At 41.2% G+C, this 24225-nt stretch overlaps 1 protein-coding gene across 1 annotated transcript in view; it reads right to left on the bottom strand.

The window, feature by feature from the left end:
* The window catches only part of Parl (presenilin associated rhomboid like), a 28876-nt gene extending 5191 nt beyond the window's left edge, over positions 1–23685 (bottom strand). The window contains exons 1-7 of the mRNA XM_038345772.1: positions 23510–23685; positions 17778–17973; positions 17108–17248; positions 12729–12777; positions 5570–5665; positions 4364–4513; positions 2623–2693 (exon numbers count right to left, since the gene is read on the bottom strand). Of these exons, the coding sequence (XP_038201700.1) occupies positions 2623–2693; positions 4364–4513; positions 5570–5665; positions 12729–12777; positions 17108–17248; positions 17778–17973; positions 23510–23628 (822 nt within the window). The 5' untranslated portion in view covers positions 23629–23685. The remainder of the gene's footprint in view (positions 1–2622; positions 2694–4363; positions 4514–5569; positions 5666–12728; positions 12778–17107; positions 17249–17777; positions 17974–23509) is intronic.
* Between the last annotated feature and the right edge of the window lie 540 nt (positions 23686–24225).

The following is a 24225-nucleotide window of genomic DNA, read 5'->3' as shown; positions in this document are numbered from 1 at the left end:
TCCACAGACACTCTACAAAGGCCTTCACTGTCATTCTTCTCAAGTATTGGGTCAGAAAGGCAAACTGTGACAGACTGAAGGAGTCTTGGCATAACATCCCAGCACACAAAAAGGACAGCATGGAAGACATCAACTATGGCCTAGAGCCAAAGGGGCTATGCCAGTGCTGATTCTAGCTGTGGTTACAGAAGACACTAGCTAAGAGGATACACATGTCACCTTTGCAAAAAGAATCACAGTGAAAACAGACTCGAACTAAAATAATCAACAGATACTATTACCAGTAGAGCGTGTGACAGGGAGAAGTTGAACAAAGTAGTTACATAATCTAAAACGTCTCCTCACATATATTAATTTTAAAAGAAAAATGTAGTATAGAAGCTGGACAACATCTGAGACATTCACCACAAAAAGAGACGACACCACGTGCCTGGTCCTAGCATAAATGGTCCTGAGGATACCATTTATCTAATATTCCCGCCCAAGACAGACAAGCTGATTGAATCTTGAGGAAAAAGAAAATCCACAATAGCCTCCCTATTTGTTCAAAACCACTGGGAGCATGAAAAACAAGGACAACCTGTGGAAATGTGACAGCTCTAAGAAGCCCAGAAAAACAGAACAACTAAATGTATACATGTGCTTAAGGGGAACAGTACTATAACAACTTCCTAAGTGGTGTATGGATTATAAAGTTTATCTCTTTAACAATGATGCTGTGGACTATGGAAAAATATCTCTGTTTCTAGGAAGCTTATGCTGAAGTATACAGAAACAAAGAGACACAATATAAGAAAGCTATTCTTAAGGACAGAAGCTCAACACACAGGAAGCACTGGACACTAAAGCCTGATGGCCTGAACCCAGCACCCGGAACCAAATGCAGAAAAAGAGCCAGTCCCCAAAGCTGTCCTCTGACCTTCACATGCACACCACAGCATATGTGCCCAAGGGCACTGTGTCCGTCTCTGTCTTACACACACACACACACACACACACACACACACACACACACACGAGAAAGATAAAAAAAACCTGCTCAAATGGTTCTGAAAAGAGTAAGTATGGTTAGAGAGGAAATGAAGCATGGCAAAGTGTTAAAAGCTAGTGGATCTGTGCTAAGATTTCAGAGTTGATTTTAAATGAAACAGAATTAAATAAATAAAACAAAACATAGGAGTAAAATCTTTGTGATTGGGTCAGGGAAAACTTTCCTCACTACACACCAAAAGTGACTTCTAATAAGTAAATTAAGTTTCATGCAAATTAACAGCATACTCTTTGAAAATTGTTTCAGGACAAGACAAGGTAGGCTAAAACAATGTTTGCTGGTTAAAATTCTGATAAAAGCCAGGAAGGTAGAGGGAATAGGATGAGGAGCTCAAGGTCAGCCTTAGCTACATAAGTACATCTCAAACAACAGCCTAACAAAGCACTCGTTCCCAGAACATATTGCGAATATTTAGCAAGTTCAATTAAAAATATTAATGAGCAAAAGATAATTCAAAGATGATGCATGAGGAACAAACACGAAATCATCAACATCATTAGCTTTTATTGGGGAAAATAGCTACCAGGCCACACTGTGAATGGGTGAAACCATGGAGCCTGGGGCTCTCACACTCTGCTGGCAGGAAAGGACAGAACACAGTGGTCAATGAGCAACCAGTCTGTAGGTTCTTAAGCATTAACATCGACACCCTATGATCTGGTCATTCGACTCTGAGAAATGAAAGCACTGTCCACACAGGGGCTATACACAAAATGTCCACAACACTTGTTGGTTTGTTTCATTGCTTGAGACAAGGTCTCAACATAGCCCTTGCTGACCTGGCACTCTCTATGTAGACCAGGCTAGCCAAGTGCTGGTATTAAAGGTATGTACCTCCATGAATGGTCCAGTGACTGTATCTAGGTAGTGTTCAGAGCACAGTAGCAGATTTAAGTATGTAATAACAGTTATCTAATGTTAGAGTGGGCTCTCGTTATTCTACCATACTTTTCCCAAAACGTACTATATTCCAGTAGATACATACAAACAAACAATAGTTAAAAGCTATAGAGATAGGTCAGGTATGGTGGCGCACACCTTTAAACCCAGCACTCAGCTAAGGAGGCCAAGGCAAGTGGATCTTTGTGAATTCCAGGCCAGCCAGAAATATACAGTCAGACCCTGTCTCAAAAACACAAACAACAAAACAAAATTAAAAAAAAAAAAGAGGAAAGAACTAGTTCCACCAAGTTATGTTCTGTCCCCCCAACACAAGTCCCAGAGCAACCACACACGGCACACACAACCAACAAAGGTGAAGTAAAAAAGCTGCAGTCTCAACACTTCAGTTGTACAAATGTACAAACTCCAAGTTTGACAACAATGTCAAACAAATCCTTTCCATGCTAATTTACTCATTATTTACTGTTAGATTCTGTAAAACATAAGGTAACAGCAGGATGAGAGTATATGGAAGCTGTACTCATTTGCAGCTTTCTTATAAACAATCATTTCTCAATGAAATTTAAAATTAAATCAGAAAATACTTACAGATATACAACAAGAGAAAGAGAGAAAGGGAGAGAGGGAGGGCGGGAGGGAGGAAGGGATAGGAAATGAAGAATACTTACTGCACCCAGTGAAGGTCCGTATCTTCCTGTGGCAACTTTACACACATAACTGACAAAATTGGAAATGACACCTATAAAATAAGCCACATTTCAACAAGTCACCTATAAAAAGTACTATTTTATTTTTTCTTTTAGACATACTGCTAATTGAGCCCAGGGCCTTAAGCACACCAGACTAGCACTACCACTGACCTCTGTCCCAGCGCTTAGCGTCTGTATTTTAGTCTCCACTTCAGTTGTAGTACTTTTTTGCTTTTCTTCTTTAGTGGCGTATTTTGCTTTGTAGCCCAGGTTTACCTCAAACCCATTATCCTCCTGCCACAGCCTCCTGAGTATTGGGCTTACAGGCTATGCTCAGCAATAGTGTAAGGTTTCTATTCAGATCAATCTAAAGGTGCCAGTATGAAGCCCATTCTACTATCATTTCAGCTAATTTATAGGGCAATGTCCTGAATGATGTGTCCTTTCCTAGACCCCACACATGACTCACCGAGTGACATAGGGTAAACACTTTACCTCTCAGGTATCATTTCCCAATCTACAACATGAAAAAAAGGTCAGTACTCAAACTTACCAGCTATCTCAGATCCCTGGGCTCACCTCTAGAGACCAGGGGGTCTATTAGGTCCTGCTGGCTTTAGTGCCATAGAACTCGACATTTTTCTTTTCTTTGGAGACAAGGTCCTGACAGGCCTGGAACTCACTATAAAGATCACACATGCCTCAAACTCATACAGCAAATGCCTGCCTGTGTCTCCTGAATGCTGAGATTAAAGGCATGTACCACAACTGACTCTCAGTGTCTTTTTTTGGTGGGGAGAATGCTGATAAGAAACAAGCCAAGCTAAGGCCAAGCATTTATAACTAAGAATAAGTCTCTGTATGATTTATTTGGGAGCCGGGTGGCAGGCCCTACAAAGAGCAAAAAGAGTAAAAAACATACTACTACTGCTACTACAACTATTACACAAAACACCCATATACATAAAATAAAAGTAAAATTTGATCAACTGTTCATTCTGCAGTAGTGGCAACCTGGAATCCTATGCTACAGTTCCCCAGTTGAGATGTGGAGAAGAGGCCACCAAGGATAGCCAATATGCCATTCTACAGAGAGCAGAGCACACTCACTACTGTTTTGTTTAGAGACAGGCTGCCACTCTGAAGCCCAGGCTGGCCTCAAACTTTCATGAAACCCTGTACCTCAGTCTCCCAAATGCTGGTCTGTAGCATAAGCCACCACCACTCCCAGGGACACTCACTAATTTTTTGGTGCTAAGGATCCAAACCTAAATCATGTGCACATTAGGTAAGGGTTTCACACCACAGTTATGTCTTCAGTCCAACACAAATTACTCTGATGGCTAATCTAAAGATTTCTAACAACTGAACACACTGGGGGAAATAAACCACATGGCGAAGATAGCTGGGAAGTCTGAAAACCATCTATCTATAAGATGGCTGATCTGAACTACAAAACCAATGTCCAGGGAGATAAAAATGCTATGTTTAAATAGCACTCTATTCCTGAGTCTCAGCTTGATTCACTGAAAACCAAGCATACATGGGGATCTATCAGAAGAGAAGCAGGGAAGGAACAATTCCATTTGTCTGTGATGCTGTTCTATACACACGTTTAATAAATAAATCCATCCCAAGTATTTGCTGTGTACAGAATATCACTGTAACCATTCCTCTGTCTCTTCTGTAGGGAAGTGAGTTCTCAGAGTAAAGCTATTACCTGCAGACAGGTACACTGCCACAAACTGCTCTTGACCCAGAATGTTCACGATGCTAGATGAGAAACTCCATAAAACATACATATTTGCTGCCATGTGGAATAAGGAGAAATGACTGAACGTTGACAGCAACATTGGAGAACAAAGAACCTCTATGAGAGAAGAAAGAATATGATAAACATGCAATACTAGGCCATAAGTTTTGCTCATTTTAAGCTTGTCTCATTGTTGTTATTAAATCAAGCATAAGAATCCAAAACAGTCAGATAAAACTTTAAATGAGATGGTTTAACAGAGCATTTCCTAAGATGTCTCTACTTAAGCAGCCAGTGAACATTTTGAAGTTCAAAAACTTGTCCTTATCACTATAGCATGAGGAAATTACTTCAATTACAGACACAAAATTACATGTAACATTTTCCTCAAAAAAAATAAGCCTGTAATGATTATAGATCTTAACTTCAAAATCTTTATTTTAATTTCTTTTAATTTAAGTGTATGGGTGCTTGTCTGTTTATATGTCCATGTGTCCCTGGTGCCCAACAAGGTCAGAAGAGGGCAATGGATATCCTGGAACTGAGGTTACAGGCAGTTAGGAGTCACCATGTGGGTGACTGAAATAAACCCTTGATCCTCTGGAAAAGCAGTCAGTGTTCTTCACTGTTAACCCATCTCTCCAGCCACATATCTAATTTTTTTTGGGGGGGGGGGGAGCACACAGGGTTTCACTATGTAGCCCAACAAGTTCCAGAACTCTCTAGGTAGCCAAGGTTGGCCTCGAACTCAGAGATCCTCCTGCCTCTGCTTTCCCGAGTGCTGAAATTAAGGTTGTACCACCATGCCTGGCCCAGATCGGAAAGAAAGAAAGGGAAGAAAGGAAAGAAAGGGAAGAAAGATAAGAAAGGGAAGAAAGGAAGGGAAGAAGAAAAGAAGGAAGGAAGGAAGGAAGGAAGGAAGGAAGGAAGGAAGGAAGGAAGGAAGGAAGGAAGGAAGGAAAAGCACCTACTGTGTGTAAAGTACCTTGCAGGCCTCTGGGGATCACAGCAGAGAGACAAAGTCCTTCTCCTCAAGGAGCTCACAGGCTTTACCTCTGTACTTTGTGCTTAACTACTGACAAATAACTCATTCTTCTAACATTCTGATTAATACAAAGCATATTTTCCATATTATTTCTACCTCAAAAATAAATTCACACAAGATAAACTTACTTGATGCTGGGTTGGATGTAAAATATCTGATCATGGTTCGATGCAGCGATGGGACCCTCCATAGGCAGAATACTAGAGCATTTGCAGCTATGATACCTACAAAATAGAATTGAACAACGTTAAATAAAAGCCAAGAAAGTCTGATCCAGTCCACCTGGCATTCCCCTGCCACAATTACATGAGTGCACTATGTATTTGGTAAGGGGGAGTGTGCTTAGAAGCACAAACCATGTCAATACCTTTAAAGTGTCAAAACCGTCACATGGTGGTAAATCAAGGTTTTTCTGGAAAGCTGCAATTGCTCTAAGAACTGGCTTTTATTTTGACAAAGTTATTTGTTGATGGCAGAACCACACACACAACTTTCAGAATCATTCTTGCCTTCCTTGCTGCTGTAGGGTCTCTATCGCTAACTGGTGTTGGGTTGTGTACTCCAGGCTGGCCAGCCTATCAGCTTCAAGTATCTACCATGTCTCTACCCAGTTTTCTCAGGGTCTCTTAGAGATGCCATCACCCCCAGACAACAGGAAGCAGTCTAGAAAACACGATGCTCACATTCCCAAGAGGTGGGATGGGTGGCTTTTGGTTGTTCAATGGAATATGGATGGTTATTATTGTTTAGGGGGTTGATTATAAGTTGTTGTTGGTCATGGTCAGAAAAAAAACTGAGCAATGGAGATTAGATTCAGGGATCTCTTTCTAAAGGAAAAATAGGGGGAATTTAGTATAAAAAGGATGGGATAAAAGGGTAAATTGTTGAGTCTACTTTTGAACAAACAACTACTAGTCTGAAATATTTTACATTGGTAAGGATTTTGTATATTGATACAAATTTAAGGGTTACTTTTGTTATACTTTATATATTTTTCTGTTCTTGTTTAAGGTGTTACACCTATGCAGCTCATTTAAAAATGTAAAGTTTTAGTTCTTGAAAGCTGTTTAGTATCATAAAGACACACAAGTTAGTAGTTAGTCATCTACACCAATCTAACATGTAGTCATGTTAGGTACATATTCCAGGTCAAACAGAGATAAATTTTAAATAGAAAAATGGTCTTCAAACACATCATAAACCTACAGAATATGGCATTTAAAATGTTTTTAATAACATAAGACTTTTCAAGACAGTGAAAGATGTCTGCTTCTGGCAGCACCAATTTACTTTTAAACAGAATGATGGGAATCAAAACACTAACATAGTCTGCTTTTATTTGTGGCAAGGTTAGTCACTGGACAAGAACTCCCCTTGCCTCAACTGCTGACAGTATGCTGCCCAAACTGGACAGGGAAGACACAAAAGAAAGTGACTGCCAAACTTTGCCAAGACAAGGTAGGGCACTCCTTCAAAATTCTTGCTTCACAGAAAAGTCTGTCAGATATTATTCTACAGAAGCCAAAGATGAATGCCCCAACATTAATCCTTAGGTGACCGTCCAGGCACCCAACTGTCCCTGTAATTTTATAGTTTTATAAATTGTTTGCTCTGCACTTTCTGCTTACTCAGGTAATATTATATCCTTCTTGGGTCTCTGATGGGGACTGAAGACTAGATAGTTATATCCTTTTTTGTTATCAGTTTAAAACAACCTACAAAAGAGATATAAAGTTTATAAAGATTGAGAGATAAAAAATTAAACTGTTGATCTAAGAAGATGCTTTAAGGTCTAAAATGGTATCTTTAGGATGGTAATATAAGTTATGATAGAAAGTGGTTTAGGTTAAAACTTTGGACTCATTAAAATAGTATGAATAATACAGTACTTTCTCCAAATTGCTGTGGGACAATGGTTTTACCCTGTAAAGGTTTGTTTCTTGTACTTGTTTAATAAAATGTTGATTGGCCAGTAGCCAGGCAGAAAGTATAGGTGGGGTGACCAGGCAGGAAGTATAGGTAAGGCAATGACAACAGGAAGAATTCTGGGAAGAGAAAAAGTCAGTCTGCAGTTGTCACCCAGACAGAGAGGAAGCCAGACATAGAACAAGTAAGACATGATTTCCTTGACGAAAAAGGTACCAAGCCACGTGGCTAACACAGATAAGAATTATAGGCTAATATAGGTTATAAGAGTTAATAAGAAGCGTGAGATACTAAGCCAATCAGTTTATAATTAATGTAGACCTCTGTATATTTCTTTGGGACTGAATGGCTGCAGGACCAGGCGGGACAGAAACCTCTGTCAACATTGAATTTGAAAATATACATGGACTATACATTGTGAACATAATTATCTGATAATTGTCCTTATTGTATATAGTTTTACTATGTTAGAGTTAAAACCTTTCCTTTTGCCGGGCGGTGGTGGCGCACGCCTTTAATCCCAGCACTCGGGAGGCAGAGGCAGGCGGATCTCTGAGTTCGAGGCCAGCCTGGTCTACAAGAGCTAGTTCCAAGACAGGCTCTAGAAACTACAGGGAAACCCTGTCTCGAAAAAAAACAAAAAAAAAAACAAAAACAAAAAAAAAAAACCCTTTCCTTTCCTTTCCTTTTTTACTTATATCTGATAATTGTTCTTCTTATATATAATTTTACAGTGTTAGAATTAAACCCTTTTCTTTTTATTTAGACAAAAGGGGGTAAATGCTGCAGAATATTTGTGTACACTGTAAAGATGTGCTTCCACTTCAGGCGCCTTCTGATTGGTTTAATCGGCCAAGAGCTAGGCAGGAGAGAATAGGCAGGATTTCCAGGGAGAGGAAGAGAGACCTAGGCACACAGATATCGCCAGAGACTTTTAAGTCAGACATATGGAACAAAACAGAGATTACCAAGCCACATGGCAGAATGTACATTAATAGAGACTTTTAGTTATAAGAGCTAGATGGAAAAAGCCTAAGATAAGGACAAGCTTTTATAATATTAAGTCTCCATGTCATTATTGGGGAGCTGACGGTTCCACAAAAGAAATTCTGACTATATTTTAAAAAGCTTGTTACAGGGTTGTTTAGGGAATCCCCACCCCCACCCACCCAAAGTTAGGCTGAAAATCTAAGCAGAATGAGAAAGTCATCAAAACGGAAAAGCACCAGTGTCAAGTCTAACTCTGAAGAAAGCTATTCAGACTTCTCCTTTGCCTCACAGACACCAACAGAGTAAGTACACAGACTTCTTTCTGGGCTGAAGACTGGCTCAGTCAGTAAAGATGCTGTGTAAGCACGGGGAACTGAGTTAAATCCTTAATACCCATGTAAGAGTTTTTAAAAATTTAAACAAAGATGAGAGCGGTCATGCACACCTTTAATCAATCCCACATGGATGGATGGAGACAGGAGGATCTTGGGGTTTGCTAGTCAACTAGTGAGCTCCAGTAGAGTGAAGACCCTGGCGTAAGGTGGAGAACAACTGAGGAAGTGCCGTGACCAACTTCTGGCCTCCACATATTTATTCATGGCTGTATACAAACACACACACACACAAACGCACGCACGCACGCACGCACCTCTACCTTTTTACCCTAGTCAACTTGGAGACTATGGAGATATTTCTGATTAAGACCAAGAAAACTTCCAAAGCCAGATATGATATTCCACACCTATAATCCCAGCACTTGGGAGTCAGAGGCAGGGAATAGATGCAAGTTCCAGGCAAGCCTGGGCTATACAGGAAGACACTTTTTTGAAATAATAACAATAACACAACAATGATACATTCCAAAAATAATAAAACTAAAAAACAAATTGAAAGGAGCTTTCTACCCTACCTTTAAAAAAGTGACTTTTCAAGAACAGCCACACAAGGACTCCAAAGCAATCATCAGTGATGATCGGATGCTTAAAGAAATCCCACACTAGCTCAGAACTGAGGAAATAGATATTTACTTAGGGGTAAACTCACAAATCAGAATTCTCTGCTTCAACAGTGGACATAAATTAAATCCAACAATCTAGCAATCCAACAATCCGAACAAGCAGCCAGGGTAAAGGAAGAAGGGGCAGACACAGGCTCTGCATCCGCATATATAGTATAAGAGGCCACACCCCAGTAGCTGGGTAACCACAGACTGCAAGCCTTCCTACTGCACCTCCCCCTTTTGTTTAAATAAGAGAGTTCTAAGCCTAATACAAAATTATATACAATAAAAACAAATATCCTATCCTAACTAGCTTAAGTCTTATATAATAAATAACTTAGCCAATTCAGGAGAGGAAAGTAACTACAATTATCTAGTCTTCAACCCCATCGAAGATCTAAGAAGGAAAATAATATACAGCCATTAATATATATGTGGAGGCCAGAAGATCCTGGACCTTGCTGGCCAGTCAGTCTAGTAAAATCATTGAGTTTCCAGTTCAGTGGAAGACCTTGTCTCAAAAACTAGGTAGAATGTGACCAAAGATGATACTGCATACACCTCCAACTTCACCCACACATGCACACATGCACACATTCACCCACACAAATGAATAAAATAAAACATAAAAAGTAGGATTCTAGGATAGAATTCTAATTTTTAATTAGCACTCAACTGATTTTAAGATATGGGGTTATATTATGTAACTCAGGCTAAGCTAAAACTCAACACAATCCTTTAGCCTAACTCCCGGAGTGCTGAATCGAATTCACCATGCATGCATGCACCCTCCCTCCTCCCTCCCTCTCTTTCTCTCTCTCCCTCCCTCCCCGTGTGTGTGTGTGTGTGTATGTGTGTGTGTGTGTAGTCCAGGCTAGTCTTGCATCACTAGGTAGTCAATCATGGCCTCATCCTCTGCCTCCACCTTCCGAGCGCTAGGCTCACAGGCAGACACTACCACTCATGAATATCTGCAGTTTAAGAACTGGCCTCAGGGCTATGTGAAAGCTAGGTGAGCATTCTACCAACTAACCTACATCTCCAGTACCTGACATTTTTAAAAGATTTGTATTATCTTTAATTACATTTATGTGTGTGTCTGAATGTGGGTATGTGCACACACAGAGCAGTTGGAGCCCTGTGGAACTGGAATTACAGGTGGGTGTAAGCCACTGGATGTGGGTGTTGGGAACCAAGTTCGTATTATCTGAAGAGCAGTAAGTAATCTTAACTACTGAACCATCTCTCCAGCTCTAACTTCTTTTAATTAACTATTTACTGATGACATGAAAAATTTTGAACAGACCAGGCTAGCTTGAATTCAGAGATCTTCCTAAAAAGGTGTGGACCACCATGCCCAGCTGAGAAACAGTTTTAAAGTTTGAGCCCAGGCCTTTTCATATATTAAATGGGAGAAAACCTATGGTCCTGGAACATACAACATAGCAAGCAACTTTGAAATGCAATAAAACTGCTGAAGGAGGCTGAGATGGCTGTGCTGTTAAACCTGACAGCCTGAGTTCAATCCCTGGGTCACACACAGTTTAACAACTCCTGATAGCTGTCCTCTGACCTCAACATAGGCATTCTGTGTCATACGCACACCACACACACAGACACACACACACACACACACACAAATAGATGTAATTTTGGGGGGAAAAAAAGGAAAATATTGCTACCCTAAGGAAATGCTGTTAATTTTGGTTGTTTTTTGAAAACAGGCAAACAAAACATATTAATCTCAGTGGAAACAGATATGCTTCTCTACAGAGCTACCTCTGAAGTGGTTGTATTTATTAAGACCACAGTGCCTAATCAGTTCTACAAACTTGGCTATGGCAACTTGAAAAGCCTTACTCAGCTGATTCAAGGTCTGCCGCTACTACGTACACAGTATAGGCTAATCTCACTGTTGTCCTCAAGATGCTTACATTCACCTTCAAGGTAGCTGGTGTCATTTATAAAAAAAAAAAAAAAAAAAAAAAAAGCAATGAATTCAGAAAAACAAGTGTTTTCTAAAGAAAGCATATCAATCACACCACATCAGGTTACAATAAGGTGAGGAAAAATTAACCTTATAGAAGAAAAATTAACCTCATATAGAAGAAATAGTCTAAATTAAGAAATGTAAACATGCTTTTATCTACCAATAAGTTAAAAGAAACAGAGTACCAATAAGTCTAACCCTGTTTGAGAGTATAGTATCCGGCTACTCTCTAGAAATCATGTTTACTACTTATGTAACTGTACAGAACTTACAAATCCATTTCTTTAAGTTTTTAAGTCCACAAAATATCATAAAACTACTACATTGAAAAGTCCGACGTGTCTTTCCATAAAAATGTAGAGAAGAAGAAAGTGTGTGGTGGTTCACACCTATAATCCCAGTCCTCAAGAGGCAGAGGAGAGGCAGGCAGATCTCTGAATTCCAGGTCAGTGTGATCTACAGATTCTGTCTCTTCACCCCTCAAATCAGGGGTGAAAAGAAACAGAACAAAATAAAATCACCATGGTTGCATGAATTACATGACTGCATGCTCACATTTAAGGGAACCTTTTGAACATGAGTTAATAGGCAGGAAGGCGGACTTGGGTTAAAACTAACCTCTATTTTACTAGCAGTTTGACTTCAAAAAGTTCCTTTTCACACATTTTATACATGAATAAAATTCTCAAACAATTAAAAAGGAGAGAAAAGTTCTTCTCTAGAAGCCAGTCTCCTCATCTACAAAATAGAAACTTCTTCGTTGCAGCTCAGAAACTAGAGACCTCTGGGACTCGAGCAATGTCTCCTTTGGCTTCTTTCTTGTTTTCTGTATTCAGTGCTGGCCTCAAACCTGTTATATTCCCTTAAACTTATGATCCTCCTGCCTCCACCTCCCAAATGCTAGGATTACAAGCATGTGCCACTTTTCTGAGTCTGTGCAGTGCTGCAGCTGAACTAGGGCCTTGCTAGGCAAGCACTCTACCAACCATGCTATATCCCAGCATTCCTCCACCTTCTTTGCTGGGAAATTACAATTACCCATGAATATTTACAAGCAGTACTGTTTATCTGGTTGATATCATGCTATATACAAACTAGAAAAATGATCCAGGACATCTTGAAAACATTTATTCAGACTTTGATAATGCCTTGCTATATAACAGAAACTGATCTTGACCTTTCTGTCCTTCTACCACCGACGCGGGCGACCATGCCCACCTCCACACTACTTTGCACTATCACAGAGATATGTAGGTACAGAGACTCCTGTCTTCTAAGGCGCCAGTGAGCACGGTATGAAAGCCATTGCCTGTGACATACTATACCTTTCGTTCTGATTTCTCTTCCCTTGAATGGCTAAAACGTGTAAGCTAACACAAACCTGTCACAGTCCGCTGGCCATCACTTAGGCTATTCCACCACTTGTTAATCTAAAACAGAAGGAAAATTGCATATAACTCTATGTGAACACTTCAGACTAAGGGGAAAGGCGGGTGCTTTTTCTTAGGACTGAAACTATTTAAGAAAAAGAATTCCCTATCAAATGAAACGTTTTCTTGTATTACATACTCCAGAACTCTTTAAAATAATAGTGGCTGTGACCAAGAAACCTGTCAAGCCAAATTTATCAACCGCTATGAAGCTTTTGGTCACAACACTGTTTCTCAATTTTAACTTGGAGAACCAAAAACTTCTTTAACAGTATTAATTTCATGTCTCCTAAGCATCACGATCTTTTACAATTTTTAGAGAAAAAGTTTACTGTCCTTGAAAAGTAACTAATTTCATCCAATTTCAGCATCTCCCTTGTTGTTCCCACATAATATTCATTTTAACATTCCTCCTACTGAAAATGTCTTTTAACAATTTCCTAATTATAGGTATAAATATAAATGATTAACTACAGAGAAAAAGAGCTAAATACTGACAAATGCTGTGCAAACACAATAGTGTATGCAGTACAGAAAACAAGACACACAATTACACATAAAACTGAAAATTCAATGATAGAATAAGAATGTGTTGTAAGGCATTTATAAGACTACAAAAAATTAATTAAAGATTCAAATCAACCTTATATCTGCTGTTTTAAGACGACAGCTGGTTCTATGCTATGCTGAGGGAAATGTTTAAGTCTGCATCAGCATCTGTGTCCTCGTGACAGCATGTTTTACACTCAGACACTCTACAGAATCGCTGCTCAGACATCCATTTCTAACTCCACGTGCTGCCAGAATGCAGTAATAAAGGTTCGCTAGCAGCACTGTCGTGAGGCCTACCGAGAGAGACAAGCACAGAGCCACACTACAAGATGTAGCAGCTAAGGTCCTATCAAGTTTAAAATTGCTAAGAGCTGGCAGTGGTGGCAAAAGGCTTTCATCCCAGCACATGGGAAGCAGAGGCAGGCAGATCTCTGAGAATTTCAGGTCAACCTGGTCTACATAGTGAGTTTCAGGACAGTGTGGACTATACAATGAGACACTAACTCAAAATAAATAAATAAACTTAATTTTTAAAAAACAAAAAAATCTAACTAAAAAACTGGAGAAAAGCCTCAGTGGGCAAGAGAACTTGCTTCAAAATTATGAGGATTGAAGTTTATATCCCAAACTTTTGTAAAAAGTTTCAAAATATCCAACATATACTGCTGGCCTCTGCCACCTCCCCCAACACACACACATACACATGCACACATGTATACATACACACAAGATGTGTATCTTAAAATAAAACAAAATAAAAAATAAGAAAAAAGTTACAACTAGGTGCTAGGCATGGTGTCAAGTGCCTGAAGTCCTGTTATTCAAGAGGCTGAGGCAAAAGAAACACTTGAGCCCAGGAGCTGGTGGTAAGCCTGAACATCAGGGCAAAAACCCATCTCAAATCAGCAGGAAAGGGCTGGAGGACTGCTCAATGCATAAGAGCACCAGCTGCTCTTAAAAGAAACTGTGTTCAATTTCCAGCATCCACAGGGTGGCTTATAACCACTGGAGCTCGGGTTCCAGGGCATCCAGTGTCCTCTTCTGACTTCTGTGAGCACCAGGAATGAACATGGTGCACACACATACACGCAAGCAAGGCATTCATACACATAAAATAAACTAAATCTTCAAAACATAAAATTTGAACTGTAATTTTCACTAAAATTGTCATTTTTTTAAAGAGTCAGTCTCACTGTTGAGGCCTGCCTGTCCTGACACTCAGAGATCGCCTGCCTCTGCCACCATACCTGGGGCCACATTTTTAATGCAGTAATATCACTCACTTCAGAAGACAAGAAAGATCTTACATTTTCAGAATACACTTTGAAATATTTAGGGACTAAATATGCTGATGGCTTCTTCCCAATGCTCTAGTAAGGGAAGGGAAAGGATGTGCTGGGAACTGTTTGACAAGCAGGCTGCATTACACCAGCCTCTACTTCTCGACCTGAAATGCTTCCATGTCTAAGATGTTTAAGTAAGAACTATTCTAGGGCTGTGATGTGCCTGGCATGCACAGTCCTGGGCTCCGTAGCAGGACACAGAAAACAATTTGCTAGTTCACACATATCAGCACAGCTCTTGGGAAGTGGAGGCAAGAAGATTAGAAATTCAAGGTCATCCTTGCACACATAACAAATTCAAGGCCAGTCTGAGCTCATATTTGACATCTTGTTTCAAAAACAACGCTAATTATGAAACTGAGCCAGACGTTCATATGAAAAGTCAAGACTGATCCCATTCCTGTAACTGTAGCTGTGCAAGTCCCTGAGCTGCATGTGCAGTGGTGCAGACGGGCTTCTGAGAATCTGCTTTCTACGAGCTTGCTCTGTTGTTGAAGCTTTCCTCAAATTCCCGGACTCAGAAATCTCCAGGTAGCAGGGACAAAGGCCCAAGCAACCATGCCAGGCTAGGACTTCATCTTTCATCTTGTACCCATAATTGTTTCGGTTTTCTTTAATAAACATAGATTTTAAATGCAATGATCTACCTACCATTTGTTTAACTATTATTAAAAAGAGAGCTACTTTGGATTAAGGTTTTATATACGTATCACCTGTAATTCTCAGGAAGGAATTTAAAGAACCATGGAGACGGTCAGCAGTGAGCACACTTGCTGGCCTGGGCTCAGTTCCCAGCACTCACAGCAGGAGCAGTCACACTCCTCTAGCTGCCTGGGGCACCTGCAAATACGTGGCACACACACGTAAGAAAAATAAATCTTCTGGGGGTTGGAGAAATGGCGCAGCAGATAAGACACTGCTTTTCCAAGACCAAGGTTCAATTCCCAGACCCACATGGTGGGTCACAACCATCTGTAACTCTAGTTCCATGGGAATCCAGAACCATTCTTCTTCTGAGCTCTGAGGACACTGAACGCACATGTTGCACAGAAACACATGCAGCTAAAACAATACACGTTTTAGAAAAAAAAAGAATTTAAGAGCCCAACAAACAAAAACTAGATGCTTTGCTGAGCCTGTACAAGGCCCTGAGTTCAAGGCTGAGCAGGTGAGGAGTATGAAGCTTGAAAACCAATGGATGTGGAGGGGCTGCAGAGATGGCTCAGCAGTTACAATGGCTTGGGGATTGGCTAGTCTTCCAAAGGACCTGAGTTCTATTCCGAGCACCTACATGGCAGTTCACAGCTGTCTGTGACTCTGGTTCCAAGAAATCTGGCATCCTCAAACAGACATACATCAGACAAAAACCCCAATGTACATAAAAAATAAATCTTAAAAAAAAAAAAAAATGGATGTGGAATTAAGTATGCCATCAATGGCCTCAGTACCCAGTATGTATTGACAAGTAAAAATACTGTATCTAGAAACTTTTTTGAGAATTCAGTTAAGAAGAAGGCCATCAGCTTCATACAAAGTAAATACAACTCTACAAGCTCTAAATTTGCATCTCTTTCTGGCATCCCATCCCAAACACAGAACATAAAGCAAAGAACATATAGGCTACTGTGCTATAAACAGAACATCAGAGCAGCTTTAAAATCCACTTGATGGCTGTCTACAAGGCCCACAGGCACACGTGCGTGTGTGCGTGCGTGCGTGTGCGTGCGTGCGTGCGTGCGTGTGTGTGTGCGTGTATGTGTGTACATATACATACATACATATGTTTTTCAATCTCTGTGATCTTGTTACAAACTAATTTAGCAGGGTAAAGAAAGTGAGCACTGGCTACTACAGCAGGGCTAGAAAAGAGCCCCTGAACCTTTTTTAACTCTCTGTGGTGACTCTGACACATGCAGGTTGAAGGATAAACTTGTGATTGTGTCAATTACAACATTGCCAGACATGCATTAGTAAATACCTACTGTGCTTAAAGGACACAAAAGAAGAATGCTATGTTATCAACTTCACATCTATGGATGGAATGCTGACATTAAGTAAGAAGACAGCCAACCTGAGTTCGAGCCCCAGAACCCACTATAAAAAGCTGGGCATGGTAGTACATGCCTTTATTCACAGCATTTGGGAGGTGGAGGTGGGTGGATCTCGAGTTTCATGCTAGGCAGGACTACAGAATAAGACCTTGCATCTAAAAAAAAAAAAAAAAAAAAAAACCAAACCCTCCCCACTCCCAAAAAAAAAAAAACCAAACATCCATTCTGTGACCACCATTTTAATACCATGTCACTCACCCCCACCTTTTTCCAACACACACAACAATAAACATTTAAAAAGTAAATATAAAAAGAATATTTTCTAAATAATCAGACTCTTAAACTGTGGTTAGCTAGGATAAAGCAAGCAAGGTTTATTCTCACCTCCTTTCTGAGGTCTCCTTCCTTTTGCGGTCGTATGCTATCCAACCAGTCAGCTTTTATACCATCAAAATAACTCTGGACCCTGGATTTCAATGATTCATATTGCCAAATAGCAGCTGATCCAAATGCACAACCTGTGAACTAGAGAAAATATTTAAATACTCTGAAAAGGAAATACATTTCTAGACCGTATTCCACCTAGCACAGTGGTCTAACGTGCTTATTTATTTATTTTTTATTTTTTATTTCTGAGACAGGGTTTCTCTGTAGTTTTTGGTGCCTGTTCTGGAACTAGCTCTTGTAGACCAGGCCGGCCTCGAACTCACAGAGATCCGCCTTCCTCTGCCTCCCGAGTGCTGGGATTAAAGGCATGCGCCACCATCGCCCAGCTCCGTGCTCCTTTATTAACGTCAGGCATCCAGGCCTATTTCTAGCCACAGCTCTCCAGATAAATAAAATACCAACTAAGTGCCGCCTAAAATGCTATATGAAACAGGAAGCCCAGAAATGTCTTCCTCAAGGCTCATGTAATAGGTCTGAATTCTGAAAGCAATTATTGGATTCATTCTTTAATCTGAATCCCCAGGCCAGTTTCCTAGTCCCACTGAGCCCCACCCTTCTGTTCTTACAGAAACCCACCCAGGGCAGTACTTGAATACAAAGCTCTTACCCCAACAGTGAAGAAAAAGGGCTTCACGAGAGTCCGTATCGGGTAGGGCGAAGGGTAAAAGACTGTCTCTTCCAGAGGCGGGATCAAGGCGCTTCTCTTATATGCTTCCCCACTTGACCCCGTGTCTGATCTTCGAGGTTCAACCTTTCTTGGTGCTTTTCTAAATCCACATTTTTGCTGAAGAAGGAAGTTATACCTGTGGAGGGCGGGTAGGAACCTGGTTGAAACAGTGCGGCTCACAGACAGCAATCTCTAGGAGCCTCCTCTAGCCTGGTTATCATCTCACTTGATTTTCACAGCAATCCAACAAGAGCAAAGAATCTCAACTAGGTGTCTTTTTTCCCCCAACATATTTTTATCATGAGAAATTCACATAATGCCCCTGATCACATTCACCTCCCCATTTTCCCATGTCCACCCCACCTACCTCCCTTGCCACCTACCCCAAAGGAAAAAAAAAAGGAAAAATGTCAAGTCCAATTTGTGTTGCCCATATACCTACCCACTGGAGTACGGTCAAACTGCCAGTGGCCAGCCTCCTGAAGAAAACGGAGTCCTTCCCCACCCGAACCCCTGCCAGAAGCCATCAATTGTGAAGAGCTCCATCAAAGAGTCACCCTAATCCTCCCGGGAAAAATACAACACAAACTAGAGTAGCTCAGAGAGCGCACCACTGGGCTTTACTTTATAAAATCTGAAAAAGAATTCCTCTAGTCTCCACATGGATTCTGTTGTCTGAGAAAAAAACTACAGAAGTTGTAAACTATTTCTTTGTGTCTCTATTTTACTTTTTGAGCATGTCCTCATACTCACCCCCCAGGGTTGGAGGTCTCTCCTACCTAGTAGAACCATAAACTGTCAACTTCAACACACATAACTTTGTTTCAATTTTGGTCAGTTTCCAAGAGAAACATTCCTTGCAACCGTAACTTTCATTTGATGAGTACTGATCATTGGAAGTGACAGACTCCTCCCACCTCTCCCCTTATCTCACTGTTTGAGGGACACCAACCACATTCAAAAACAATCTTGCTGTTTAAATCCTTTTAACTTGGCCTTCTCAAAGCATCTGACACTACTAACCATAGCCCCCAGGTCCCGCTTCTGCATGTCTGTGTGCTCTACTCTTCAAACTGATCTTTCACGCTGATGGTTCTATTCCTGAACTCCTTAGTAGTAGACATGCATGCACTCAAAGGCTCTAAATTCCTTTATCTACGCAAACTCAATCCATGAGAATTCTTTTCTTTTGCTCTTATTCTCATCACACCCTAAACAAGAGGCTAAGGAAGAATAGTGTGCTCCTGACTAGCCCAGACTACACCTGAAGGCCCTAGTTTTGTTAGAAAGAAAAGAGGGGAAGGGAGGAAAGGAAGTGGGGGGGACTGAGATATAAGTCAGTAGATCACTTGACTAACATGCATGCGGGCTTGGGTTCAATCCCCAACATAATAGCACACACCTGTAATCCCAGCAAACAAGAAATGGAGGGAGGCAGACTGCTACATATGGAGTCTGAGGTCACTGAGCTATGTAAGACTATGTCTCAAAATAAATAAACAGAGCTTTTTGTTCCTAGTCTAGTGTCCCCTCCTTCATGCCTGGATTACATTTAAAAATTGGATTTCAGAGGATTATCCATTCATTCAACCAATGCTAAGGCTGCTCTAAATAACTCTAAACTCCCTTCAATGCTGCCAACTCTCTTCAATGACAGTTATCAGTCTGATGAGCAAACACCATTGAACAGCCAATCCCATACCTCATTTTTCCAGTTTTCAGTATGCTATATGTGTCAAATCATCCAGAATTTTGACTAACTGAAAGGCGAATACACATCCCTAGTTTCTGTCTGTCTCTCTCTCTCTCTCTTACACACACACACACACACACACCTCCTACTGGCTTGAATAAGGAATACCTAAAGCCAAGAGAAAGGTCAAAGGAATTTACACTTAAACCTTACCATTTTCAAACTATAGAGTCAAGACAGCAGCTACTTCCCTCAAAACACCTTAGATAAGTAACTACCATTTATCTAAACTATCATCAGTTTTATAGTCAAATGCACACCTAAGGGACTTTTTAAAGCTTTGTTTTAAATTTAATTATATGGATGAGTGCTTTGTCTACATGTATGTCTGTGCAATTCATGCATACCTGGTGCCTGTGGAAGCCAGAAGAGGACTAACATATTTCTAGGACTGGCATAAAGGTAATTTGTGAACCACCCATGGTGAGTGGTGGGAATTGAATGAGTCCTCTAGAGGAATATCCAGGGCCCTTAACCACTAACCCATCTCTCCTGTCCCAAAAGCTTTATTTTTATGTGTCTGGATGTTTTGCCTATATGTATGCATACCTGATGCCAGCAGATGCCTGGAGAGGGTGTTGTATCCCCTGAAACTGGAGTTCCAGACAGTTGTGAGCAGTCACATGGGTGCTGGAAACCAAACCCAGGTCCTTTGCAAGAGCAGTGAGTGCTCTTAACTGCTGAGCTATCTCTCTAAAACCCAATGATTTTAAAGAGCAAAAGTAGATCTAATAAATAAAGCAGTAAGTAATCAAAACATGTAATGTTACTTTGGACCAAACCAAAGAATCATTACCAGAATTTATTAATTATACAGACCTAGAGTTGTAGTTCAAGACTGTTGAGTTCTCTTACCAGAACAGGAATTAAGAAGAATATGAATTCAACAGTTTAAACTTATCAACTATTTTTTCTCCTTTAAAGATAAAAGTCTCATGTGGCTTAGGATGGTGGTTCTTTAATTCTTGACCCCTGAATCTCAGACCCCTGAATACTAGATTACAGACTTGTACCACCATACCCAGAAAAAAAGTCAATTCGAATAAAAAATTACTTCTGCATCTCATCAATCATTTACAATTCTGAAGTTTGAAAATTACACTGAAACTCTAAAGCATAGACATTTAGTTTTACTCATTCAGATGAATGCATAAGGTGAAAAGTTATGAGGAAAACTGGAAACGAGGAATTTTTTTAATGTTTCTGTCTATGTGTATTTGAGTGTTTTACCTACATGTGTGTCTGTGTTTGTACATGTCTGCTGCCTGAGGAACCCAGATCCCCTGAAACTGGAGTTAGACAGTTGTGAACTGCCATGTGAATGTTGGGAACTGAACCTGGGTCCTCTAGAAGAGCAGCCAGTGCCCTTAACTGCTAAGTTACCTCTCAAGCCCCAAGGCATAACTTTAAATAGAAAACTCATATCCATGTATTGTTTGTTGGCTAAATGATGAGGTTAAAAGTAATTTTAATATAAATTGTTTGTAAGCATGAAAGTATAAATACAACTTATACATACACACAGGTTGGTACTGCTACATTTATTAACAAAGTTGAGAAGAAATAGCCTAATACTCCAGACATGGTTGATAAGAATCATTCTACTTGAAAACAGGTTTTGGAGACTTGGAAGGAAATTCTACAAATCCTCCCCACTTTGTGTTTGAGACAGTCATGCTATGTAGCTTCCTTTGGCTGACCAGGAGCTTGCTATGTAGACACACATAGCTAGCCTTGAATTTGCAGGGATCCTCTTCCTGGGTGCTGGAATCACTGTCATGAAATACCATGCCTGGCTACATATCAACCCTTGAAGGCCGAGATTATTTTCCTGAAACACATCTTAACAGACAATGAAAACAATAGGCCTGATTTACTACTTTGTGGAGTATCTTACCTAACTTTTTTTAAAGACTGTCATTTAAACCTAACAAAACTACACCCACAGAGGTGCCAATCAGCCACTTGCTTCCCTTGGATTTCATTCAATTGGAAAATCATGCATATTTCTGCTTTCAAACTTAGGTGCCTATGATTTTTTGTTTCCTGTGAAAGACCAAATAAGTATTTTAGTACTTGTGGACTACTGAAATCTTCTATCATAAAATCTTGCAGCTCCTATAACTATGGAAACAATTTTCGGCAGGTGCCTTGAGACTTTGAATTTTTACAGGCCTCTAAATCACAACATAAAATGCCTGTAAAATGCAATTTCCTGGGCCCTCTTTAGAGCCACAAGGCCCAGATCATTCTGCATGCAATTTAGGAACCACCGCCACTCAGAACAGGCTAATGATCGCCAAGAAAGAACTCCATTCCCTAGTAAGCGTGTACTTCAGGAGACTGGAGCAAAGCCAGTACTTCAGGCTCACCCATCCTCATCTGACGCATTTTCCCATGCATCCACAAAAATGTCACTTTCAAATTTTCCATATGAATTTTCATTATCACATATATTAGGGGGAGGGAGCTGAGACAGCAGGATCCTACAATCTCCACCTCCCAGGTGCTGGGATTACAGGCCTGAACGAAAACTGAACCTGGACTATACTACTTTGAGAAGTTTTGTGCGTAGGGCCTTAAAGATATTGCGCATACTAGTCAAGCACTCTACCAATGAACCCGGCTCACACCAGGCTGTTTAATTAATGCCTGAAGAACTTGTTACCCCGGGTCATGGAGACTTCACTGTAGGCTATATTGTATGCAACCTTTTCCATAAATGTTGATGAACTTCACTTGGGGAAGCTTGTCAAAAACAAACAAAAAAAAAAGTTCTTCCCCTTTTATCATCTTCCTGGTTCTGATTTTGGGTTACACCTGAGAAACAACACTCTCTACAAACGGTCCAGGTGACTTCTACTTTTATTTATTTTCAATAAAGATCTTTCCCCAGGCTACAACTCACCGTCCTCCTGCTCCAGAGCTAAGAGCTGAGATTACAGGCCTATGCCCACCGCAGCTGAATTTTAAGATCACGTGGTAGCTTCACCAAGCCGAATCTTAATTTCCCACTGACTAGCCCACATGTTGACAAAGACCTCAGGCTCCTTGGTGTTCTTGACCCATCAAATCAAGTAGAAATCACAAAGTTGAAATCTTTGGTTGAAATTTCAAAGTCGAAATTAGTTCTTCAAGTGTTGAAATTTTTCTTTTATTACACCTAATGCAAAATTGGCCGACCTGAAAGGCCATGGACTTTCCTCAGCAGTATTAGGATGACTTTCTTTCCAAAGCCATCAATCAATAACCTGCGTCTCAACTCTTTAAGAAAGAAAAGAAAGGAAAAGGAAAAGGAAAAGGAAAGGAAAGGAAAGAAAAGAAAAAAAAGAAAAGAGGGGAAGGAAGGAAGGAAGGAAGGAAGGAAGGAAGGAAGGAAGGAAGGAAGGAAGGAAGGAAGGAAGGAAAAGGCTTCTCTCGGGCAAGGTTTTCCCCCGACTCCGTGCTGTCTTTAATTCTGAGCACTAAGAAGGCACACGGGTGGGGCACGGGTTTTACGATTACCAGCCACAGGAAATGAAATCAGACTTCAGCTACCCTACCAGCTCTGTGACTGCTTCACTAAAAAGCGGGTTCAGTGTTTTTCTTCTCAAGAATATGAACCAGACACGCAATTAACCCCCAGAAGTTATTCCCCTTCCCACCACGTCCCTCGCAACGACTGGGAAAGACTTGGAGAACTCGGCCGGGCTCAGCCGGCCACCGCGCACGGCCGGGGCGACACCCTCAGAAGCGAGAAGAGAACGAAGGACCAAGGAAAAGCGTGGCGGAGAGGAGGCAGCTTTAGGGACGAACTCGTGGACAACTGAGAGCCGGGGCCCTAGTCGTCCACCACGGCCATCGCCGCCGCTGGGCTCCCGAGGATGAGCGCGACCCCAGCCCAAAGGAAAACCGGGAAGCCGGAAGCGGCAGCCATTACCTGCGTCCGAGCAGCCGCGGGGCCTGGGCCGCAGAGAGCTCCGGGCAGCCGCCGCCCACGGGAGGCGCCCAAGCCTGACCGCAGCCCCAGCCTCGCTGTGCCCAACCTCGCAACGCCATCTTCCCAACCTCTGCCCCACCATGGCCCGACCTTACCAACCCCAGCCCCGGAACCACTTCCGGGGCGAAGGAAGAGGAGCTGCCTAGAGCGCCACCTGGAGGCCGCCGCTCCGACGAGCCCCAGCGTGGAAGCCCCTGGTGAACGTGGCTGGGAGAAATTGGAGCGTCTGATGACACTGTGTGTCAGATACCCTCAGGTTATCACATTTAATCCCAAGGCACCGTTGGCTCCCGAGGCTCCGAGGCACCGGTGAAATGACTTGCGCGTATAGAGCTTGTCACTTGTCCTGCATTACTTCTTGTTATTCTGATACCCTCATACATAAGAGAGCAGAGCTCATATCTTTATACCCAAACTGAGATTCTAGTCTGTCAGTTAGCTCCATTTCCTGCTGCTGCATCCTCCATACCTTAGTTGCAGCCATACCCAGCCATTGGTCAATTTTTTTTCTTTTTTGTTGTTTGTTGTTGTTGTTTTTCTAGACAAGGTTTCTCTGTGGCTTTGGAGCCTATCCTGCAACTAGCTCTTGTAGAACAGGCTGGCCTTGAACTCACAGAGATTCACCTGCCTCTGCCTCTGCCTCTGCCTCTCGAGTG

This window comes from Arvicola amphibius, chromosome 10 (assembly GCF_903992535.2).
Source record: "Arvicola amphibius chromosome 10, mArvAmp1.2, whole genome shotgun sequence".
Classification (NCBI taxonomy): domain Eukaryota; kingdom Metazoa; phylum Chordata; class Mammalia; order Rodentia; family Cricetidae; genus Arvicola; species Arvicola amphibius.
Note: the sequence above shows the minus strand (reverse complement) of the source record. Positions and strands in the feature narration are given on the sequence as shown.